At 55.5% G+C, this 21,801-nt stretch overlaps 1 protein-coding gene across 2 annotated transcripts in view; it reads right to left on the reverse strand.

Moving 5' to 3' along the window:
• Positions 1 to 17,498, reverse strand: part of TP73 (tumor protein p73) — a 26,665-nt gene extending 9,167 nt beyond the window's left edge. For both annotated transcript variants that reach the window (XM_059866941.1, XM_059866942.1), the window contains exons 1-4: positions 17,392 to 17,498; positions 15,656 to 15,751; positions 14,921 to 15,044; positions 9,929 to 10,174 (exon numbers count right to left, since the gene is read on the reverse strand). In XM_059866941.1, coding sequence (XP_059722924.1) covers positions 9,929 to 10,174; positions 14,921 to 15,044; positions 15,656 to 15,751; positions 17,392 to 17,402 — 477 coding nt within the window. In that variant the 5' untranslated portion in view covers positions 17,403 to 17,498. The remainder of the gene's footprint in view (positions 1 to 9,928; positions 10,175 to 14,920; positions 15,045 to 15,655; positions 15,752 to 17,391) is intronic.
• Between the last annotated feature and the right edge of the window lie 4,303 nt (positions 17,499 to 21,801).

The raw sequence follows: 21,801 nt of genomic DNA on the forward strand, positions 1-21,801 counted from the left end.
TGGACTCATCCAACAAGAGAGGATGCTTGGAAACCCCTACTGAAATCCCAAAATTTTGCACTCATACCGGATGATGCTGACTACACCTTGACTTCATGGCCAGGTTATCTTCCTGGGTGTGATCCTGCATCCCCAGCAGGGATTCTCAGGGATCAGGCCTGAGCTGGAAGCGTGGGCTCCACTCACAACGTGGTGACTCTGCTCTGCCTGGCTGGAAACTCCCATGTGGCTACAGCCCACGGGACCCACTCACCCACCACAATGGGGTTTAACACCCTCCTTTAGAGGAGCCACCGTGGCAAAACAAGGGTTATTTGGAGGGGGCTCTTCCTTGCCAGGTGTTAAAATACTGACAACTCCTGTCAAAGGATCTTTTCATGTAGACATTCCCGGGCAGCCCTCAACATGCCTGGGAACTATAACTGCTCTGGAAGAGCAGAGGTGCATTATGGCAAGTTCTTTGGTAACAAATTCTCTCATTATACCATGTTATGACATGGATAAATCTCTGTTAAATAGCAGAGTGATGCCCTGCAGGGGGAAGGCGGCCGCTCCGTGCAGACTTGCCTCTGCTGATAACCTTATCGTGTCCCAACAGCTCCGGGATCGCCTTCAAAGATCCCTCCACAATAACAAACTATTCTTTTAAGGAACTCCCTGCTGATAATTCTGGGCAAGAAAAGTCCAGACTGTGCCCTGGGCAGCCGTGCTCCTGATTCCTCTCCGTGTGGAGCCGTCCTGTGCCACATCTCCAGCTGCAGCCAGGGCTGAGAGGTCCCACAGACCCAGGATGCTCATGGCCACCGGGACAACCAGCATTGTGTTTTTGTGATGCCAGGAGGTTCTGCATGCCCAGCTTGGCAATGCACACTCTCTGTAGAGGACAGCAAACCCCTGAGCAGACACCTCTTTTCTCCATTATCTGTATTTGATAATTATCAGCCCCATGCACATCTCTGCTGAGCTGTGCTGCATAACCTGAGGTCCTGGTACCTCCCAGCACATCCATACCCTGCACAGCACCCTGCAGGGACCACAGGTATCATGTGCTCCTCAAGTGTGACAGTGGCAGAGCAGAACCCAGAGATCAAAATGCTGGGATTTAATCTCAAACCAGCACTGCTGCTTGGCTCTCTGTGTGCCATGGCTGCATTCCTGCCACCTGCACAGGGGAACCTCAGTCTGTTCACTTCCTTCCCATTCTGCAGTGTTTAGACAAACTGACCTCTCAAGACTGGCCACATGTGGCAGCTGGGTCACAGCCAAAGCTCAGGTCACTTGAGCTGGGGCCAGCTTGCTGCTGAGCATAGAAACAACATTGCTGGGGCACCTGAACCCCATCCTGGCATGTCAAGACCTCAGCTCCAGGATTCCTTTTCCACCTACAAAGAAGCCAGGGTATGTTCTGACCTGGGCATCTCCTGTCTGTGTCTCCACACCCTCTTCTACCCTGGGGACCACTGGTGTCTGTCTCCATGGTTACATTAGGACTCAGGTCATCTCTGTTCTTGGAAAACATTGGAGACGTCTGTTATTGAGTATTGCCATGTGTTTGAGGAACACAAATGGTTTCTGTGGCTTGTGGAGGCTGGGTTGCTTGAACCAGCACAGAGCAGCAGCAGCACTGACAGTCTCCCCTGGCGCCTATGGAAACACACAAAACCTCTATTCCTTTGGGATTTCATGCAGCTTTCAGTGTCACCCTCAACTTCTGGGCTGATACTGTGATGCCAGCTTTGTCTCTGTCCCTTCCCAGCTACTGCTGTCTGTCCAGAGTACTAGGAATAAGCAAAAAAATGGAAAAAACAAATTATTTAACTCCTTGCAACATATCATCTCTAAGCTCTGTTTCCCCAAGAGCTTGGTACCACAAAGGGTCTTTGGATGTGTTTGAAATGCAGCTGCTTTTTGGTGAGATGAGACCATGCTGCACCACTGCCAGATGGAACAGGACATAAACCAGTCACCAGGACTGGTGCCAGGACAAAAACCAGTCACCCCATGGTGCCACCAGTCACCCCATGGTGCCACCAGCCACTGTGAGGCTTCACCATGGTTATCCTGGTGCTGCTGGCCCAAGGAAATCTTCTGGACACCACAAGATTCCACTGAGTGAATGCCCACAGTGGCTCCTGGATGCAGTGCTGACATGGAGTCTCAGCATCCATCACTGCCCACCCTGAGAGAGCACCAGGAGATGGCTCCAGAGGCTGCTCAGCCCCAGGGCTGCCTCCCCAGGCAGGAAATGAGCAGGGAGAGGTGGTTTTCCCCATGGATGCTGACAGCCTCACACAAAAAATAACCTAAGTCCTCGGCTGGAAAGACTTCCTGGCCAAGTCCATCTCGCCCGGCCGTCCTTGGGCAGCAGAACCGCTAGGAGGATGTGTCCCAACAGATTTGGAGCTGATAAAATCTTATTTATCTTCAACTGTTGACACCTAAGCGTCTAGACTTGCCTGTTGGGGAAGGCGCAGCCAAGGCCTCCTTTCCCTCTAGAAGGAAATGATTTGCTCAACAATTGCTTTTTCCACAAATCCTCCCCTCCTCCTCCTCCTCTTCTCCTACATTCCAGGCTTCTCATTAGCTTTACTCAGGACGTGTCCAGGACTGCAGTCAATGGATCCCCAATAAAGCCACTGGCCTGGCAAGGGAGAGAGAAGAAAAGTGCTGCCTCCGGCTGCTAATTTCCTTGCACTCCCCAGCAAGCAGCTGCAGAGCTGCATCCTGGGACAGGTTGGGGCAGATCTCAGGCGAGAGGTGATAATAACGTGTCTGTCATCTTCCCCAGACATGTAGCATCTTGCAAACCGCAAATACCGTTAACCGGCTCGGACGAATCTGTTACGACAGATCCTGGAAGACGTGCCGGCGGCACAGCTAATTTTTTTTTCTCTCTAATTTTTTTTTAATAACTATTTTTTAATCACCGGCCTGTAAACTCCTCACTGAGCTGGAAATTCCTCCCCAAGCTACTTTGTTGCTCATTTACTATGAGCCAGGTTTGAGTACAACCGGTGGCTGAGAGGAGAGGGGAGTGTCCAGTGGGGCCTGAGGTACCTGTCCAGCACACAGGTGGGCTGAACATAGGGATATTGCCCTGGGGATGGCTGTAAGAGGTACCCTGGTGCCCTGTGAGCCAGTCCCTGCATCACAATGCTGATGGATTGAAGTGATGGCCATAGGGATGCCCCAAAATCCATCTCCCCATGTCTCAATTCCCTGCATCACAGCAGTGATAGATTGGGATGATGGCCATAAGGTATGCCTCAAAACCCACCTCCCTGTGCCTCCAGTTCCTGCATCACAGTGCTGATGGATTGAAGTGATGGCCATAGGGATGCCCCAACACTCACCTCCCCATGGCTCCATTCCCTGCACCACAGCAGTGATGGATTGGGGTGATGGCCATGAAGAATGCCCCCAAACCCATCTTCTTGTGCCTCCATTCCCTGTGCTACAATAATGATGGGTTTAAGTGATGGCCATAAGGGATGCCCAACACTCACCTCCCTGTGGTCCCAGTACCATGGCAGTAATGCCTTGGGGTGACACCAAGCCACCACCAGCTGTGCCCAGCACAGGGGGTCTCAAGGCCCTCAGCAGAGCCCACTGATCATCCCAGCCATCATCAGCTGCAGGGAACCTCTGTCCCCCACAGGTCTCCCAGCCCTACAGACCGCTGAGGTCTCAGGGCCCTGCAGCAGAGCAGCACAGGGAGGCTCCCTGTGCTCCAGCCTCTGTTCTTCTACCTTAATTAGCATGCCATTATTGCTAATTAAAATTCCTTGGTTCATCCCCAAAGGACTCCTCTCCCTGCCTTCCCCAGTGAGCACATCCTTAAAATAACTTCCAGCGGGGATCTCTCTCACTCACTGCTGATCCAACGCTGGCACTCAGAGGGTTTAATCTCTTCTGGTAGGTCTGACTCCCTCTGTGTGGTGGATACTCAGATCCCCTGTCCAAGCCAGCCCAGAGCTCCCTCCCACTCAAAAAAGGAAGCCACAAATCCAGCAAGGAGGTTACTTCACACTGCCAAGGACGCAGGGAGCAGGCTGGGAGGTGAGGGAAGGGAAAAGGAGGCTGAGCTGGCCTTGGGAATTGCTGCTGGGAAGGAAATGTGAAAACCAGCACAGCAAGAGCAGGATTTAGGGGGAAATCACAGGCTCTGGAGCACACCAGGGCTGTGCTATGCAGGAGGGGCTGCTCCTCTGCTCTCTCTCAGCCACTGCCTGGGGTGGGCATGGACAGTGTGTGGGTTTGCCAAGGGCACACCAGCATCCTTTCCCCCTCCCATGCAGCAGAGATCAGGGCTCCCAGCCCTCTCCCACCTCTCCTGCCAGGGAGCTTTGCCTTCCCCACGGAGCAGCACTGCCAGGAAGCCATTCCCTTGACCTGTGCATACCAGACACGTTCAAGATAGTGGAACTGATAGCAGGATCGTGTTGGAACATCACACACCGAATTCCTTTGCCTTTTTTCTTAATTCCATTGTGTCTGGAGCTCCTGGAGCCTCATCCACACCCTGAGAGAGCTCATGGAAAGCCTCCAGTGGTTGGCTTCGATGGGCTCTGGAGCAGGCTGGTGCTGAGGTTGCTTTCCTACTTCTGGCATGCCAAAATATCCACACTCATCTGCACAGCTGTCCTCAGCTGTTTCTGCCCAAATCATCTCCAGGCCGTGACTGTTGGACAGCAACCTCCCTGGGATATGGGAAGGTGCCAGAGTTTGCAGAGAGGATCAGTAGTACAGAGATGCTCCTGAAGTATTTTCCCTCCTCTTCATACCTGCTTCTACCCCAAAAGGCCACAGACAGTTACCAGCAAGGGAGAGCCTGCCTCCCAGCACACTCCCACCATCCTCCTCATTCAGTCAGGACCAGAGAAAACATTTCAGCTCCCCAGCGCTCATGCTCCTGCTGCAAGATCTATCAAGCAAATGGAACCAGCTCCACGCTGCCATCTCCCACTGGCTGAGCACTGGGATGCAGACTGGTTTGCTGTGGGTGACTGCTGGACAGCCATCCATGGAAGCAGGAGCAGCTCTCCTCCTGTCCAGCCTTCCTCTCCAGGCTCTTTGCTCCCCAAAACAGCAACACAACCCTGGGTGTGGTTCAGACCCTCCATGGCTGTATCAGAGACTCCCCTCCCTGCTTGCTCGGAGGTTTGTCCATCTCCCCCCGGCTCCAGGGGCTCCGTGTGAGCCCCACACCGAGCTGGAGCCCCCACGTCCCTTTGCAGCCCGGCCGCGGGAGGCCAAAGACCCCATTAACACCTCCGCAGCTCTGGCACATGCGACAGCGTCCGGCCTGGAGGGAGCCCCGCTCCGCCGCCAACCCGACTTGAGAAAAATCCTAATTATCCGCCAGTTACCAGCTGGCTGGCGTGGCGAGGGGCTGCGGCGAGAAAACCACGGCGATGGGCTGCGGCTGCAGCGTGTCCGGGCAGCTCCGGGCAGCGGAGCCGCGGTGCCGCCGGGGCCGGGCAGGATGCCGGCGTGCCCCGTCTTGCCGTGCCGCAGCTCCCGGTGCTCTGCCTGCCGGAGGGGGGCTTCCAACCCGCAGGGAAAAGCTTATTTTCGGCATCTGGCCGTTGCTCTCTGCGATAAGAAGGCCATTAAAAATGAAAAGAGAGGTGGAAGCAGCTTGGAGGGCTTCCCACAGGACGGGCGGGCGCGGCTGCTGCTGTCCAGGGCTGGGCAGAGCTCAGCTCGGGGGTGGGGACACCAGTGTCACCCATCACTGCCCAGAGTCCCTCTGCCAGGACAGAGCTGGGTACCCGGAGGTGGGGACACCAGTGTCACCCATCACTGCCCAGAGTCCCTCTGCCAGGACAGAGCTGGGTACCCGAGGGTCAGGACACCAGTATCACCCATCACTGCCCAGAGTCCCTCTGCCAGGACAGAGCTGGGTACCCGGGGGTGGGGACACCAGTGTCACCCATCACTGCCCAGAGTCCTTCTGCCAGGACAGAGCTGGGTACCCGGGGGTGGGGACACCAGTGTCACCCATCACTGCCCAGAGTCCTTCTGCCAGGACAGAGCTGGGTAATGTCAGTCCCAAGGCTTCACCCTTCTCCATTCACCTCTTTTCTAAAATTAGGAAATCAGCATTTTGAAACAAGAGAGAGCAGCTGATGATGTTCTGGTCCCACTGCCCAGACTGCTACCTTCAGACCCCTTCCTCTTCCTCCTGCATTGAGTCAGGGGTGTCTGCTAAAGCACGTCTTATCTCTGGAGAGATATGCAGACTCCTCATTTGAATCCTTCAGGAGTTGGGAGAATCCACCACATTCCTTAGTAAATAGTTCCTATGGTTAATTATCCTCACTGCTAAAAAAAAAATATGCCTCCTTGTTTCTAGTCTGAATTTGCCTGGCTTCAGCTTCCAAGTGCTGGATCTCATTATTTCTTTTGCTATTAGATTAAAGAGCTGGCTGCTATCAGGAACCATCTCCTGGGCACACCTCGATCGAGCCCCCTTGCTCTTCTTGGGGGGATCTTCCATGCAGAACGTTTCTGTGGTATTGCTTTACAAGGCATCTGTTCCAAACTATTCATTTTCTTCACATCTCCCTCTCAGGCCATGGCTGTTTTGTCAATAGAGGGTTTAAAGTGTAGGCAGGAGCACCATGTGTGGACAGGGCTTGGGGACACCCCTGCCCTGGTGACACTGATTTGCCAGCCCTGCAGAGCAAGGGCTTGTGCAGCACTCTACAGGGGCCAGCTCACCTGGTCCTCAGGAGCTCTAAGTGAGGGAGAATGGGTAATGCCACATCTCCCAGAGAGGTTCAAGTCAAAACCCTTCAAAACCAGGAGGCCACTGGGCTACACACTTCCATCAACCAAAGCTCGTGACTATATCAAAAAATGATGCCAAATCTTTTGACAAGATGACTCACACAAACCATTTGTTTTGGCATTGCCTGCTCACCAGCTGTCCTTTCCTCTGTGGCCAGATCCTCCATGATTCAACCCCAGATTGCAGGAGACTTTCAGCTGAGGCTCCTTCCAGTGCAGCAGACCCCTTGCTGCTCCAAAATGCTGCCCAGCATGTTGGCTCTGCTGAGCTTGTGGTCAGTGCTTGGTGGCAATTGATCAACCATCCTGGCATGGATTATTGGGTGCAGTAAAGCTCAGAGTATCCAAAAGCCAGGAGGCTTCCCCAGGAGGAACAGGCTGGGTTGGTTCTTCCCAAGTGCTGCCCCAAAGCAGAGCACCAGGATGGTTGGTGCTGTTGGGCATGGTGTGGCCATCACTGCTCTGTCAGATGTCCCCTTCTGTCCCCAGCCCAACTGACCAGACATTCACCTTCCCTTCCCAAGTGTCTGCATTCCCCAATGGCTTTTCCTTACCTTAGGTGTGTGTTCCCAGCTCATGGGGAGGCTCACACAGAGTTATTTGTGAGTTCATTGATAACACAGAACACATTTGTTTTGCTGAGCTCCTTTCCCCACTAAAGCAGGAGCTCTCAGGTGTGGCAGTGGCACTGCAGAGCTCACAATGAGTTGGAGGAAGGCAGTGGCCTCATCTTCCAGCACTGACCATGCCTGTGACAGCCACAGCCAGGAGGACACCAGGAGGACACCAGGAGGACAGGGAGTGACACCAGGTGTCACTGCAGCAGGACCATTTCTCAGGTGGCACCGTGGCATGCTCCACCCGCCTTGGCAATCCTGCAGGAATCACTGCTGCAAACGAAACATCCCCTGTGCTCTCCAGGGTGCCAGATGCTGCCAACCCACTGCTGCTCTCCATGAGGCTCAGCTCCAGCGCAGGTGGGCACTGGCCCTGCAGCCAACCTGCTCTGGGGGGTGCAGCCACCTCAGCATTGTGGCTCAGAGGACCATACACCTCTCACTGAGTGTCTTCCCAAGTGTTAAAGTCACTTCAGGCATTCAAATCCTCACTCTGGACCCTTCCCAGGACCCCTCCTTGCAGCCGTGGGTGGCTCCCATCTCTAGCTGGTGGATGCATCCTCCACAGATGCTCCCAGCCACCCCTGGAATGAGCCCGTTCTCCGGGCAGCTCCCGGGTCCAGCTGCTCCCCCGGGGCTGGGAGGGCATCGTGTGGCACTGCCTGCCCTGGACTCCCACAAAGGCTTGGGAAAAACAGCCACAACCTGTCCTGGTGAGCCGAGCTCCCAGTGAGACACAGCTAGAGGAGAATGGTCAGCACAGAGTGATGCGAGACAGCCTGAGCTCCCTTTAGTTAGAGCTGAGGAAAGACCCCGGGGAATGGGATGGCTTCCAGGAGGGGAGCCCTGCTGCGCTGGGTCTGCTCCACCCCAAAGCCATCCCACTCCTAGCTGGGGACAGTGGCAAACGAGCACTGGACACGTTCTGGCCCCCATCCCTACGTGCCGGGACAGGACACGCTGCAGTGCCGTGTTTCGGTTTCCACCGGGACGTTTTAGGACAGGAATGCCTCCCTTCCCTGGGCAGGTCCTTTTACCTGCGGCTGACAGGAGTTATCTCCCAGCAGGGACAGGAGCTGGAATCACATCCTGGCCCAGGACCTCCGCTTTACTCACTTCCTAATGAAATGCCGCAAGGGAAGAAAGTGGAAAGAGTGGAGATTTAACCACCCCTGCGAGGGCAGGGCGCTCAACCACAGCGCTGTCCCGAGTCCCCGGTCCTGTGAAGCAGCAGCCACCGCCCGCGGAGAAGCTGCTGGACTGCACCAGGCGCAATTCGGCTGCTTTCAATCACCCGATCGCTGCTGCTTTCCCACTGCAGGCACCCACTGGCTTCGGCAGGACGCAGCCCCAGCGCTGCGGAGCCCGTCCCGTCCTGAATCCTCCCCAGGACAGCCGGGAGCAACCCGTCGGCAGCTGCCCGGGGTGTCCCTGCACGACCGCATCCGAGGATGCTTTGTGTCTCCCGCAGGAGGGACTGTCTTGGCAATTAAACACGTCACCTTCCGCAAACAAAGGTCATTTTCACAGCCTGGGTTTAAATACCTCGGGGCTGCTCTGCCCGTTCCATGGCAATGTCAAACCGCAGCCCGGAGGGAGCTCTGCTGCTCCTGCGGGGTGTCAGCGGTCCCATCCCAACCTTCCTGCTCTGCCAGTGCTTCCCGGAGGAGAAAACCCGCCCGGCTCCAGCATGGTCAGCTGCTCCCTCAGAGGCACCGCTGTGCTGCAGGATTGACACTTGTGCCACTGGCCACAAGTGCTGGCTCTCCTTAAAAACGCCGCACTGAGCCAGCAGCAGGGCTGAGAATTTAGGGTTTTTTGTCACAAAAAGCAAAGCATTTCCCGTGCGCTCTGCCCGGCCCCTGGGTCCCTGCTTGCAGAGCTGCCCCGTGCCGGGCAGCAGGAGCAGCCGTGGAGCAAACCTGCATCCCGGCTCCCGAGCGACAGCAGGGGCTGTGCAGCCACCCCTCCGGGCATCAAAACCTCTGCGCTTAAAATCCTGCTCTGTTATTTGCTGTGACTTGGAGGGATTAAGTTACTCCTCTCTTACGGGATGAAGAAGGACTGTAAATGACATTTTACAGCACAGCACAGCTGGGGACGGTGCCGGCAGACACGAGCAAAGGTCCCTCTCGTCCTCGGCCTCGCCTCTGACAGCACCCGCTGGCAAATACGCCGGGAAGCACCGTGAGAACAAGGCAGGTACTTCCCCAGGACATTCCTTTTCGGAGGACATTTACCCACAATTTAGGGAACCTCCACGAGAGAAGTGACATTCCATCCGCTGTGCTTCACACCCCTTTGGGAGAAACCCCCTGGAAAGCAAGCAGGGATGTTTCCAGCTACTTCCCTTCCCAGGGCCACCACCTGTGCCGGTGAAGTCCCCATCAGTGGTGGCTGCATCCCGCAGCTGCCCTGTGCCACCTCCCCACCACCACCACCCTGGGTGCTGGCGGTGAGGACGCGCTCGGCCGTGCTGAGCATCTCCCCAGCCAAGGTAGAAGAACACAACTTACTGTCCAGGTGGCTGATTTGGCGGTGCTGGATTGCTGGAAGGTCACCTCGAAGTGGTGGGGACCAGGGTAGTCGGTGTTGGAGGGGATGACGGGGGCCGGGGACATGGCGTCGAAGGTAGAGCTGGGCTGCGAGTAGGGCGAGTGCGTTGGGACATTGGAGGTGTGCTCGGAGCTGTAGGGGCTGGTGGAGGCTGCTCTGCTGCCGATGCTCTGATCCATGCTGTTGTTCAGCAAATTGAACTGGGACTGGAGGAAGGGAAAAGGGGAGGAGGGAAAAAAGAAAACACCAGCCAGTTTAGAGACTGGGAAACCTCAGCCACCTTTCTCCAGGGCTGGGGTGTCCTGTTACAGCCTCCTTAAAGGGCCAGCGTGCGGGAGGGGAGTCAAAGGAGCTGGTCTGGGTGGCTTGGCTTTTCTGACAGGTCGCCACTTGTGTGAGGGATGAAATTCGTGTGCTTAAATCACCCCTCTCGAGCTGCTCCGTCCTCGCTGGAGGCAGCGAGGTACCCCAGTCCCGGATTTCTAGAGCACCTGCCTCGGGAAAGCCACGCTTCTGGCAGTGGGGAGAAGGCAGGCGTGTGGTGGGGTTTGCTCAGCTGTGGGAAATGTTCCGCTGCAGGTGGGGAGTGACAGCCCTGTCCTGCACGCAGGGCTCTGCTCCCCGCTGTCCCTTCCAGCAGCCAGAGCGGCACAGCTCGGGGAAGCCACCCTGTCAAGGTGAGCAGCAGTCCCTGGCGATGACATCGCTCCATCACCACGGCGATTCCCAGCGACCGTCCCGTTTTCCGACCTCTTTTCCAGCCTGTCCCTGGTGTGTTCACTGGTCACTTACACCTCCCCACACCACTCCCGGGAGTGGTTTGTAGCTGGTTTCCCAGCGGGATGGCTGCTCCCAGTGCCTGATGCTGCTCTAATTTGGGGAGAACCTCAAACCTACAAAGCAGGAGGCTGCGATGCACAGCACTGCTGCAAAGTCACAGGGCAAATGGACTCACTTAGGCAGGTCCTGGCTCTTATTGCAGACCTGTTGGACCAAATAATGACTTTTTACAATTTTTTCCTTATTTCTCTTCTGACCAATTACTGTCAGATTCTTCCAATAAGAGCTGGCAGCTCATTTACCCACAGGCACAGCCCAAACACGGTGACATTCCCAAGAGCTCTGTGGCTAAAGAAATCTTAGTATTTCCTTAGAAAATCAGACTCAAAGACAACTGTTTCTCAGAGCAAGTGGGATGGGTTTTTTCTCCCTAGATATCTGCAATTCCCGAATTGCTCAGGGGATGGGTTTCTTCCCCCCAGAAATCTGCAATTCCCAAATTGCTCAGGGGATGGGTTTTTCCCCCCAGAAATCTGCAATTTCCAAACAGATCAGGGGATGGCTTTTTTCTCCCCAGAAATCTGCAATTGCTCTCACCCTACAGCCCCAGAAGCAATGGCAGTGCTGGTGACCATACAGAGTGTTGGATGCATTGCCGTGTGTCATCCTGGCTCCTGGCATTGGAGCAGGGACACAGCCCCTCTGGACTGCCCTCATGCCCCAGAGGGTGCTGGGGACTGTCCCTGTCCCCAGCACCCTCTGGGGCAGCTCTGGGAAGCCAAGAGCTGTGGAAGCAGCCGTGGGCACAGCCAGCAGGCTCAGCCTTCTCCAAAGGGCTGCAAGGCTCACGGCTCAGGAATCAGGAGACATGTTTTAACTTGGGATCCCAACCTCACCCAACCCTCTTCGATGTGGAATGGTTTAAAGGCAATCATCCTTCTCCAGGGAAGTTCTCCTGTTGCCTGCATCTCTCACAAGGTCGTTGGAGCCTGTGACTAACTGGAGGAATGCTGAACAAGATCTGGCTTGCTTTTACACATCCAGCCATTTTCTCCCCTAAAATATGTGCCTAAATCCCTCTATTCCTCCTCACAGCTCTATAAATAGCCCAGCCAAAGACAAGCCAAGCTCTCCTTAATCCAGGCTTCACCTGGAGAAAAACTTATGAGAAACTCAGGCAAAACAGGCACGTTAGGAAAGCTCTTTCCATCCAACTGGGAAATGCAGCTGCTGCAGGGATCGCGGGCAGGGCAGAGCCACTGAGGTGGCACAGGCAAAGCTGAGGGATCAACCAGGAGAACAGCAGCAAGGGAAAAAGGATTGCTGCTGGATGGAGCTGCTCACAGCCCAGCTGATCCAGGAGTATCAGGGCTGAGCTGTTTTGCTCCCATGCTCAGAGACAGGAGCGCTCATGGCTGCAGCCTGTGGCTGTGAATGGGCAGGTGAAGGGGGACCCACCACAGAATGGAGCATCCCGAGCTCTGTGTGGGAGAAAACCTTCCCCCAGGAAGAATGGTGAGATGTGAGAACCAGGGTGTCACCTCTGCCAGGCTGGACTGCCTTAGCACAAAGCAGGAGGCAGCACCCTGAGTGCCCAGACTTTGGGAATCTGCTGGCAGAGACCCCCAGAGTCAGGTGCGTGGGCAAAACCACAGACTTGCTGTTCAAAATTGATGAAATTGTGGAAAAATTCCCCTAAAAGATGAAGGCAGGAGTGTCTTTGTGTCTGTGTGTAAATATGTACATACACACACAGGGATAATTATTCACACAACTGCAGCAACGACCTCCCGTGGAACAGCCCCAACAATGGGACACACGGGCTTGGTACCAACACACTTAAGGTAAAACCAGGAATGAAGGGATTTCCTTCTATCTCCAACTCCCTCTGTGCCTGTGCTGGACTGTTCTGAATCCCAGGGACAGACACAACCCCTTTTCCCTAAGGAAACAATCTCAGCACTTGAGGACAGGGCTGGAAATGTATTACCTGCAGCACAGGTACAGCATCACCTGCCCTGCCCTCCCAGGGATTTCCACCAGGGAGAGAAAGCCTGCCTGGGGAGGCAGGTGTGCCTGTGGGCTCAGCTGAGGAGGTCCCCAGTGGATGACAAAGTGGTGTTGGAGGTGTCCAGCACCTCCCGGTGCTCCTTGGATGGATGCTGTGGCTGACCCCCTTCCCACCTGTGCACACAGAGCTAAGGGACGCTGCACCCCCAGCAGCTGAGCTTTAACTCACACCTTGGGCTCTGCAAGAGGCAGATGGAGCAAAGCAAGAGCAGCAGCGACTGCCTGCCGAGGCTGCAGCATCCTGCACCAACACGAGCAGGGCTGGACCAGCTCCAGCTCCTCCAGCAGCTGCAGGACAGGGACAGGAGTGCACTGGGACAACCCCTGGAGCATCCAGCACCAGGCTGGGCGAGCAGAGCCAGAGCAGAAGTGGAGGATAATTCTAAGAAGAGCATCAAGCAAAGCCCACCCGCTGCAAGCAGCACCTACCGTGGTGTAATGCTGCATCGGGTCGCTGATGTAGAGCATTTTAGTTGTCTCGGGGCTCACGGAGCGCGGGGCAGCCTCCTGCCACGGGAGTCATGGGGTCGGGCCGGCCGCCGGGGAGGGGTGGAGGGGGAGGAAGGAGAGCGGGAGCGGGGCCGGGCGGGCAGCGCCAGGGATGCTGCGCTGGCCACCCGTCCGTGTGCCGCCGTCTGTTGGCTTTTTTGCTTTTTTCATCTCCCTTAGTTCTGTCAACTCGCTGCATCCAACAACAAAACGGGGCCCACCCCTTCTGTCCCTCATGACTATTCATTAAAGCACAGGGCAGGCCCCAGCTTGCCCAGTGATGGACTGGGCGATACCAACCATTCCCACTGCAGGGAGAGCAGGGGTCCAGCTCCACCACCAAACCTGCCCGGATCCCATTCCCCAAAGCTTCTTCCAGCCACACGGGGCTGGAGACCTGCTGGGCTGGCAGCTGTCACCAGCACAATGAGGTGCCCACCCTGGCACTGAGCAGGCAGGGCAGTGGCTCTGTGAGAGCTCCGTGTCTGGGAGATGTGGAGTTGTCTTTGGATGGATGGATGGATGGATGGATGGATGGATGGATGGATGGATGGATGGATGGATGGATGGATGGATGGATGGATGGATGGTCTAGAGGGACAGACAGCAATAGTTAGGGACAGATGCCTGACAGAGCATTGGGGTGACCTGCTCAGTGCCACTGAGCACCAGCACCACTGTGGCACCGATGTGTGCCAAGAGCAGCGGGAATCAGCATGGACTGAGTGGTCCCTCCCCTCTCCTGCCTTCCCCTCAGGCTGTTGGTATCCCGTTACCAGAGCCCTTCTTGTCCAGAGCCCTTCTTGTCCAGAGCCCTTCTTGTCCAGAGCCCTTCTTGTCACGCACCCCAGGCTGCTCCGGCCCCGCCGGGCTCGGCTTTGCTTACAGCAGGAGTGAGGGGAAAGGCGAGGCTCGCTCAGCGAGGGGCACAGGCACAATTAGCAGCACTCTGCCCTGCTCCTGCCCGCTGTGAAAGGCCGGGGAAGGGAGGGAAAGCGAGCGGAAAGCGAGGGAAAAGGGGCTGGGGGAGGGGACGCAAGCTGTCGGCGAGGGAAAGAGCGACTTTCTGGAGGGAAAGAGCGACTTTCTGGAGGGAAAGAGCGTCTCCCCGCAGGGAGATGCAGCCAACAGCCGAGGCAGCCTCGGGGATGCTCCCGGGCATCGCCGAACACGCCCAAGCGGCCGGGATGTCTCGCACGGCTGCGATGCTTTTCCAAGACTTTGTCTCAGACAGAAGTAAAGGCTTCTGGCAGGAAAGGCAGCGGCACGGACCTGGGGCTGTGCTGGGAGCATGGAGTGCCCCCCCAGCAGCTCTACCTCCGCAGTGGCTTTTGTCCCGGAGCGAATGACACTCCGATGGAGCGAATGACACTCCGCTGCTGTCCTGGTACTCCCCGAGGGCTCCGGGGCCCCGCTGCTGCCTGCACTGATGCTATCTAACAGTAAATAGCCGGTTTTACTGACCCTTGTGCCATTGATTAACCCTCCACCAGTGCCAGCAGTGCTGCACCAGCAAGGTTGGTTTCTCCCCCAGAGCCCCCAGCCCACCTCTGCAGGGAATTCCAGTGTATGCCTGGCTCAGGTCCCCATCCCTGCCGTGTGAGCACACTCACCATCACCGAGTCAGTCATGCCTCTCATCTGGAACACGTCCATCGTGACCTCTGTGCTGTTGGAGACCTCATTGCTGCTGTTGGGGTTGGCTGGAGGCAGGTCGAAGTAGGTGCTGTCTGGTTCCCTGAGCAGGAGGTGAGGGCACAGTCATCTCCCAGCTCTCCAGCACAGCCTGTGCCACCACCACCACCCCCCCAGAAACTCACAGTCCCCTCAAACCTCGTCCCTTTCCCAAACCTTGTCCCTTTCCCAACTCCTTCCTCCATCCTCTGCTTTTATTTCCACCTGGCAGAGATGTAGACGTAGGAAATTCTGCATCCACCCAGCTACTCCAGCATATCTGTCACCTTGGGGTGTCTTTACGTGAGAGCACCAAGGAAGGAAGATTAAATGAAGCACAATCCTTCTCCCTTGCTGGATTAGAGCATGCCAGAAGACTTGCAAACCTCTTGGTGGGGCTGGAAGATGTTTAATTTTGGTATTAAGGGTCCCAGCTTGAGGGAAGCTCTGCTCGGACCCTGGCACTGTCCCCATGCTGCCCTGGAGCATTGCTACCCATGGGACAGATGTGGCAAATGGAATGCCATGAGCAGAGTCTGAAACCAGGGAGCCAAAATCTGCCAGGTGGCAAAGGTGTCTGTGGAAAGGAGAGGATGCAAAAGGAAATTTGTCTTTGTCAAAGAGCCACTGCTGCCTCTGAGCACCCCCCATGGGGAATGAGCCCACCCCACTTACAGTGAGCTCCAGAGGTGCTCGAAGGTGGGGCCTTCATCAGCTGGGGATGGCTGGGACATCTTCACAGCAGGGGAGTCTGAGAGAGGATAGATCACCCTGGGGGCAAGGGAAACAGAAGGGTTAGTGCTGCCAGAGTGCCACTCTGTGCTGTTCCATGCTGTGCTGTGCTGTGCCATGCTGTGCTGTGCCATGCTGTGCTGTGACATCTCACTCCAGCAAAGCAGCTCTCAAAGGAATCCCTCAATCCCAACTCCCTCCCAGCAGCACAGCAGGGAGCAGAGAGACCCAGAGCTCATGGCAGGGGACACACAGACCAGGGACCCCAGGGTCCCTTGTAGGGGACACACAAGACCAGAGCCCCCAGAACCATCATGGGGACACTCAGGACCAGAGGCCCTCAGAGCCATCATGGGGACACAGAGCACCAAAGACCCCCAGGGGCCATCGTGAAGGACACTCAGGACCAGAGACCTCCACAGCCCAATGTGGGGGACACCCAGGACGGGAGGCCCTCAGAGCCATCATGGGGACACTCAGGACCAGAGCCCTCCAGAGCCCAATGTGAAGGACACCCAGGAACAGAGACCCTCAGAGCCATCATGGAGACACAGAGAATCAAAGACCCCCAGAACCATCATGGAGGACACCCAGCACCACATTCCCCCAGAACCATCATAGGGACACTTAGGAGCAGAGCCCCCCAGAGCCCATCCTGAGTGACCACAGCACTGGGCACCCCCGTGGCCCATGGTGGGGGACAGTGCCCACAGCCCAGCAGCGCAGGCCAGGGCAGCAGGCAGGGATGAGCCAAGCTCAGCTGAATTAATCTGTTTTTCACCCAAAGCCTCCTGGACGCTGCTGCACAGTCATAACCAGAGCCACGCTCAGTCCAGTCCATTCCCTTTGTCCCTGCAGGAGGATTCTTGGAGCAAAGCAGCCCAGCCCAGCTCTCCCCGAGTGCCCAGAGCCTCTCAGACCCAGCAGCTGCAGCCGGAAGTTTCACGGAGCCATCTTGAGCCTCGTGCTGCCTTCTCTGGGCAACATCATCCTCCTCCCTCAGCCTCTCCCTGCAAGCAGCAGGACCTGTTCCCTGCCCTGGCTGACACCCCCAGGCACAGCTGGCTGTCCCTTTTCCCCACGCTGGTGTTGGCATCCCATCTCATAGTGAAAACCTGACACTTCCTGCCTTCCCTCCTTGGGCGGGAGCTGCTGAGTGCAGGGCTGAGCCAGGGATGCTTGGGGAGAGTGCAGGGCAGCTGCTCCCTGAGCCAGGGATGCTCCCTGAGCCAGGGATGCTTGGGGAGAGTGCAGGGCAGCTGCTCCCTGAGCCAGGGATGCTCCACTGCAGGGCAGCTGCTCCCTGAGCATGGGATGCTCGGGTGGAGCCCCTGGGACTCAGCTGGGGACCTGCTGGCTGCAGGGGAGGGAGTTAAAATGAAAGCAGGGAAGTTTTCCCCATCAGTTTTGACAAAGCACAGCATCCGCAGCCACCCTGCCTGGAGGAATTCCCATGGCACACGAGGGCACAGGAGGACACAGGAGGGCACAGGAGGGCACAGGAGGGCTCGTTCCCCACGGGTCCCATGTCAGGGACAGCTAAAAGCAGAGTCTGATGCCCTCCCGTCCCTCCTCACCCCATGTGTGACACACAGAGGGAAATGAAAGGAGCCACGGGCAGCTCTGAGAGAAGCCCAGAACAGATGCAGGTGACAGAACAGGACTGCTGGCGCTCTTACCCTTCTTCCATGCTGCCTTTCCTGGCCCAGAGCAGCTTCAGGAAGTAGCCAGGCCTTTTCCTCCCGAGGAGAAAGCACCTCTGCACCGCCCCGGCTGTGCGGTCATCACGGGTGACACCAGCTCTAACCACGTGGCTGCTCTCGTTTTCAGAAGGGAAGAAATCTGACTGTTTTAAGGGCGTTTCGGAAGTTCCCTTTCACTCTTTCAAAGCACAGTGTGGCTGTGCAAAGCCAGGCCAGCTTCTTCTTGTGTTTGAGCTCCGAACTGAGGGGTACAAGGGGAAGTTGAGGGGGGTGGGTGCTGTTAAAGCCATCCGTGCTGCTCTGATCCCTGCTCATCACCTCTGCAGCAAGAGTGACAGCCCAGCAGCAAGCACCCGGGTTGGTAAAGAATTTGCCAACCAATTTACCTACAAATAGGGTTCCCCAAAATTTGTCTGGTGCCGATCTAATTCCCTCTGAAAGGAGGTGCCATGTAGAGCCCCGTTTCAGGGATTGGTGGAGGCATTCACGTTTGGGAAGCTGGGAAAGCACTGTGATGCGATAAATAAATGTGATAAATAAATGTTAAAATAGTGATGTGATGGTGAGGTGCTGCAGAAGGTAAAGTCACTCTGTGGGAAGCAGTGGGAGCTTTGTGCAGCACCAAAATCGAAGGTAAATTGGGAGGAGCCTTAGAGCCTAATCCTGCATAGCTCTGGAAGAATTCCTGGTGGCTGGGATGCAATTCCTGTGCCCAAGGCTGGGCAGATGGCACCTGGGGCTGAGCTCAGGAGCAGCCACAGCCCAGCTCAGCTCCCTGCTGTCACCAGAGGGAACACCTGGGGGGGGTCATCCTCACTTCTTCCAGCAAGAGCTCTCCAGCCAGACTCCCCCAGGAGGATTATCACCTGCAGAGACCCCAAACTGCTCATTAAAGTGGGGATCTCCTCTCCCAGGAAAAGGGTGCAGCAAGGAGAATTCCAGCAAGGAAAGATTCTCCATCCCTCCTACCTCAATGTGCCAAGGAGGCAGTGAGGGATGCTTGGCACGGCTGGCACAGCTCGGGAGGGACCTGCACTGGATTTATTGCGGGTTTCTAAGGGAAAAACAGACCGAAAAGTGCAAACCAGGGGTTGGTGCTGGGCTCCAGGGCTGCCGGTGGGATTTGCCGGCATTCATCGGGAGAGCTGTGCTCCAGCGTTCCCTGGGTTGCTGCTTCCCTCTGTTGCTAGTCAGGGCATTGCAGGGAGGCTGCACACGGGAAAAGAGCCCGGCAGCGGGGAGAGAAAACCTGCCAAGAGGCGATGCCCCACCTCTGGGCCCCGTGGGACCCGGCTCAGCCCCGGGATGCGGGAGCTCTGCTTCCCTCTGCCCGTGGAGCTTCCCTGTGAATGGCCACTGAAATAATGTCCAAAGATTAGTATGGAAAAGCTCCACGTGCTCAGATTGCACGGTGCTGCTGAAACCCAGCCCCAGAGACAGAGGGAGAAGGAAAAGCAGGGAGCAAGGTCCCTACAGCCACCCCAGTGTTGGAGAACAACTCCCTGGAGAAGCAGAGATGAACCTCAGTCCATCCAACCATGCCTCACTCATTGTTGCGACCACAGAGGTCACACAATAAATAAAATAGAAATTCTAATAAATATTAGAATGATTAATAAGGTCTAATAGATTATTGGAATGATTATAAGCCATGTGTTTCATCACAATGAGGTGAAGGGCACTGTGGGCTCTCAGCCTTGCTGGGAACTGGCTGGGTTTGCCCACTGAGTTTCTGCTCTCTCTGGAAGGAGCATTTCTGAGCTCACTGTCAACTTCAGGGCTCAGGTTTAGCACCAGAAATGCTCAGAATTTGTTATTCACTGCTATCCCACCACTCCAACAGGCCAGAAGGAAACATGACAGCATTTTGCAGCCACCTGAAGGGGAGATAAATGCACAAACCCAATATAACAGGGTTATAACTAATTCCTAAGGACCCTTTGGGAGAGCAGGAATTCTGAGAGCTGTTTCCACCTCTGACATGGAGCTGCTCCATGACTTGGGAACTGGCCCTGGCCTTTCTCTCATCCTCACAAGGAGACCCATCAGGCTCATCCAGCCCACAGCAAACAATTTAATGCCTGAAAAAAATGCTGCCAGTCCCACGGTGCCAAGGCTGCCCTGTGCTATCATTCATTTGTCCCAGACTGGAAATTCAAAATGAAGTTTGTAAAAGCAATGGAGAGCCAGGGAGCTTTCCTGCAGTACACCCTGAATCTCAGGGCCCTTCCATGGGGTCCACCAGCTTCTCAACAAGTTTCTCCCGAGCTGGAGGCAGAAATCCTCTCGTGATGGGGCAGGAGGCTGAGGCTGCTGCTCCCCCTCCCTCCCTGGCAGCCCTGCACAGGGCCCTGGGCCAGCCAGCGCCTGCATCCCACCAGCATCCAGCCCCTCCACTGCTTCTCCCATTCAAGGCTCCTCCAAAAGTGCTCTCACTCCAGAGTTAAGGCACTTGGGAGCAAACTTTCCAAAAAAGTTTTCCAGAAAAAGCACCAGTCCAGTTGGTACCTGGAGTTTTTTCCCTTAAAAGATAGAAGCATGGCTTGCTTTTCATTTGTAAAAGCAAGAGGGAAAAGAGCATGAAATAGAAACTTTAAAGAAGGCAAACTAATAGAAAAGTTTCAGTAGAGAGAATCACTTCAATATTGTGTCACAACCCCGCCACAAATCCCCCTCCAGCTGCATTACCGAGAAACTCACACACCCCCAGAGCCAGGGGCTTCCTTTTGTAGGCTTTTTTTTTTTTTTTTTTTTTCCTCCTACCTGAGTTTTGAGTTCCCCCGGAGGTCTCCCGGAGGCAGGAGTGGCCTGGGATTGAGGATCTACGTTATTTACTGCCCTGCACGGGAGTAGCGTCCCGGTCGCCAAGGCAATGACATTGGAGCCGCTGAATGCTGAGTGAGAAGTGAGGCAAAAGCTCCTGCGCTCCTTCCTGCCATAGGAGGCAGCTGCGAAGGGGGTGGGGAGTGCTCAGCCAAGCGTGCCAGGGAATTAGAGCTGGTCACCAGCGCCAGAGGGACGCTGGGGCAAGCTGGGCTGTGCGGGATGCAGGAGTGAGGCCACCCGGTGTGGGAACCCAGGGCACTGGGGATATTTCTGTGTCTGCTCTGGGGTGCCCTGACCCCCAGGGCAGCACTGACTCTGACCCTCGTCCATGGAGAAAGTTTCCCAGACTTCAAGAGAGACTGGAACCCACAAAAGTGTGAAATAGATTATAGAGAGCAGTGCAGGTGTGTCACTGGGTGAGAAATTGAGGGTTTGGGATTTTTAGGATGTTGTGGATGGAAGCAAGGTGGAGGGCACAGGGTGTTGTCCTGGGTTTCTTCTTCATGCTTCTTCTTCCTCATTCTCCATGGGTTTGGGTGGCATTTTGTAACTGGGCAGAAAAGTCTGCACTGCAGCTCTGTGTGATCAGTTCTTGGGTTAAAAGGGGAAATAATCCAGGTGTCAGCTCTTAATTGGATAATTTAGCCATAAAAGCCCTTGGAACAAGAGATTGTTGGGCATTTTGTGCCTTGTAAAGAAAAGCTGCCCAACTCACAGCAGTGAGACTGTTTGACCGATAAGAAATAATGAACACCTGAGTCCAAAGATGAATTACTGTCTCAAGTGCCTTCAATCCAGACCCAGAGAAACCCAAGTGGGACACCCCCAACCCGGCAGCAGCACTGGGCTTTAGTCAGCCACAGAGTCTGGGCATGGTTTGGGTCAGAGAGGTGCTCAAAGATCGTCTGGTTCCACCCCTGCCGTGGCAGGGACACTTTTCACTGTCCCAGGTTGCTGCAAACCCAATCACAGAATGATGAGGTTGGAAGAGACCTCCAAGATCATCGAGTCCAACCTGTGCCCTAACACCTCACCCAGACTGTAGCACCAAGTGCCATGGCCAGGCTTTTTTTAAACACATCCAGAGATGGTGATTCTACCACCTCCCTGGGAAGAGCATTCTAGTATTTTACTGTTCTTTTGGTGAAAAATTTCTTCCTAATATCCAACCTACCTCTTCCCTGAGGTAGCTTGAGACTGTGTCCTCTGGTTCTGTCAGTGCTGCCCGGTGGGAGAGACCGACCCCACCTGTGTACAGCCTCCCTTCAGGAAGGGAGGGGGCTGTTTCCCAAAGGCATATGCCCCCTGAGAGGGGTTATCTGGGATCTACCGCTAGAGTACCTATATTAATTAATTAATTAATTAATTGATTGATTGACTGATTGGTTCCAGTCAGTTCACATCCTTTTTCTGGGGTATCTCTATTCCAATTATTAATTCCTCTGTCCTCTCCGGGGAATCTGGCGGGACATCCCACCTGTGCTCCCACTGCTGTCGGTAATTAGCCGGCAGTAGTGATTAGCCCGAAGGGTTGAATAATCAGCCAGAAGGGCCGGTTAA

This window comes from Haemorhous mexicanus, chromosome 23, assembly GCF_027477595.1.
Source record: "Haemorhous mexicanus isolate bHaeMex1 chromosome 23, bHaeMex1.pri, whole genome shotgun sequence".
NCBI classification, from domain to species: Eukaryota; Metazoa; Chordata; class Aves; order Passeriformes; family Fringillidae; genus Haemorhous; species Haemorhous mexicanus.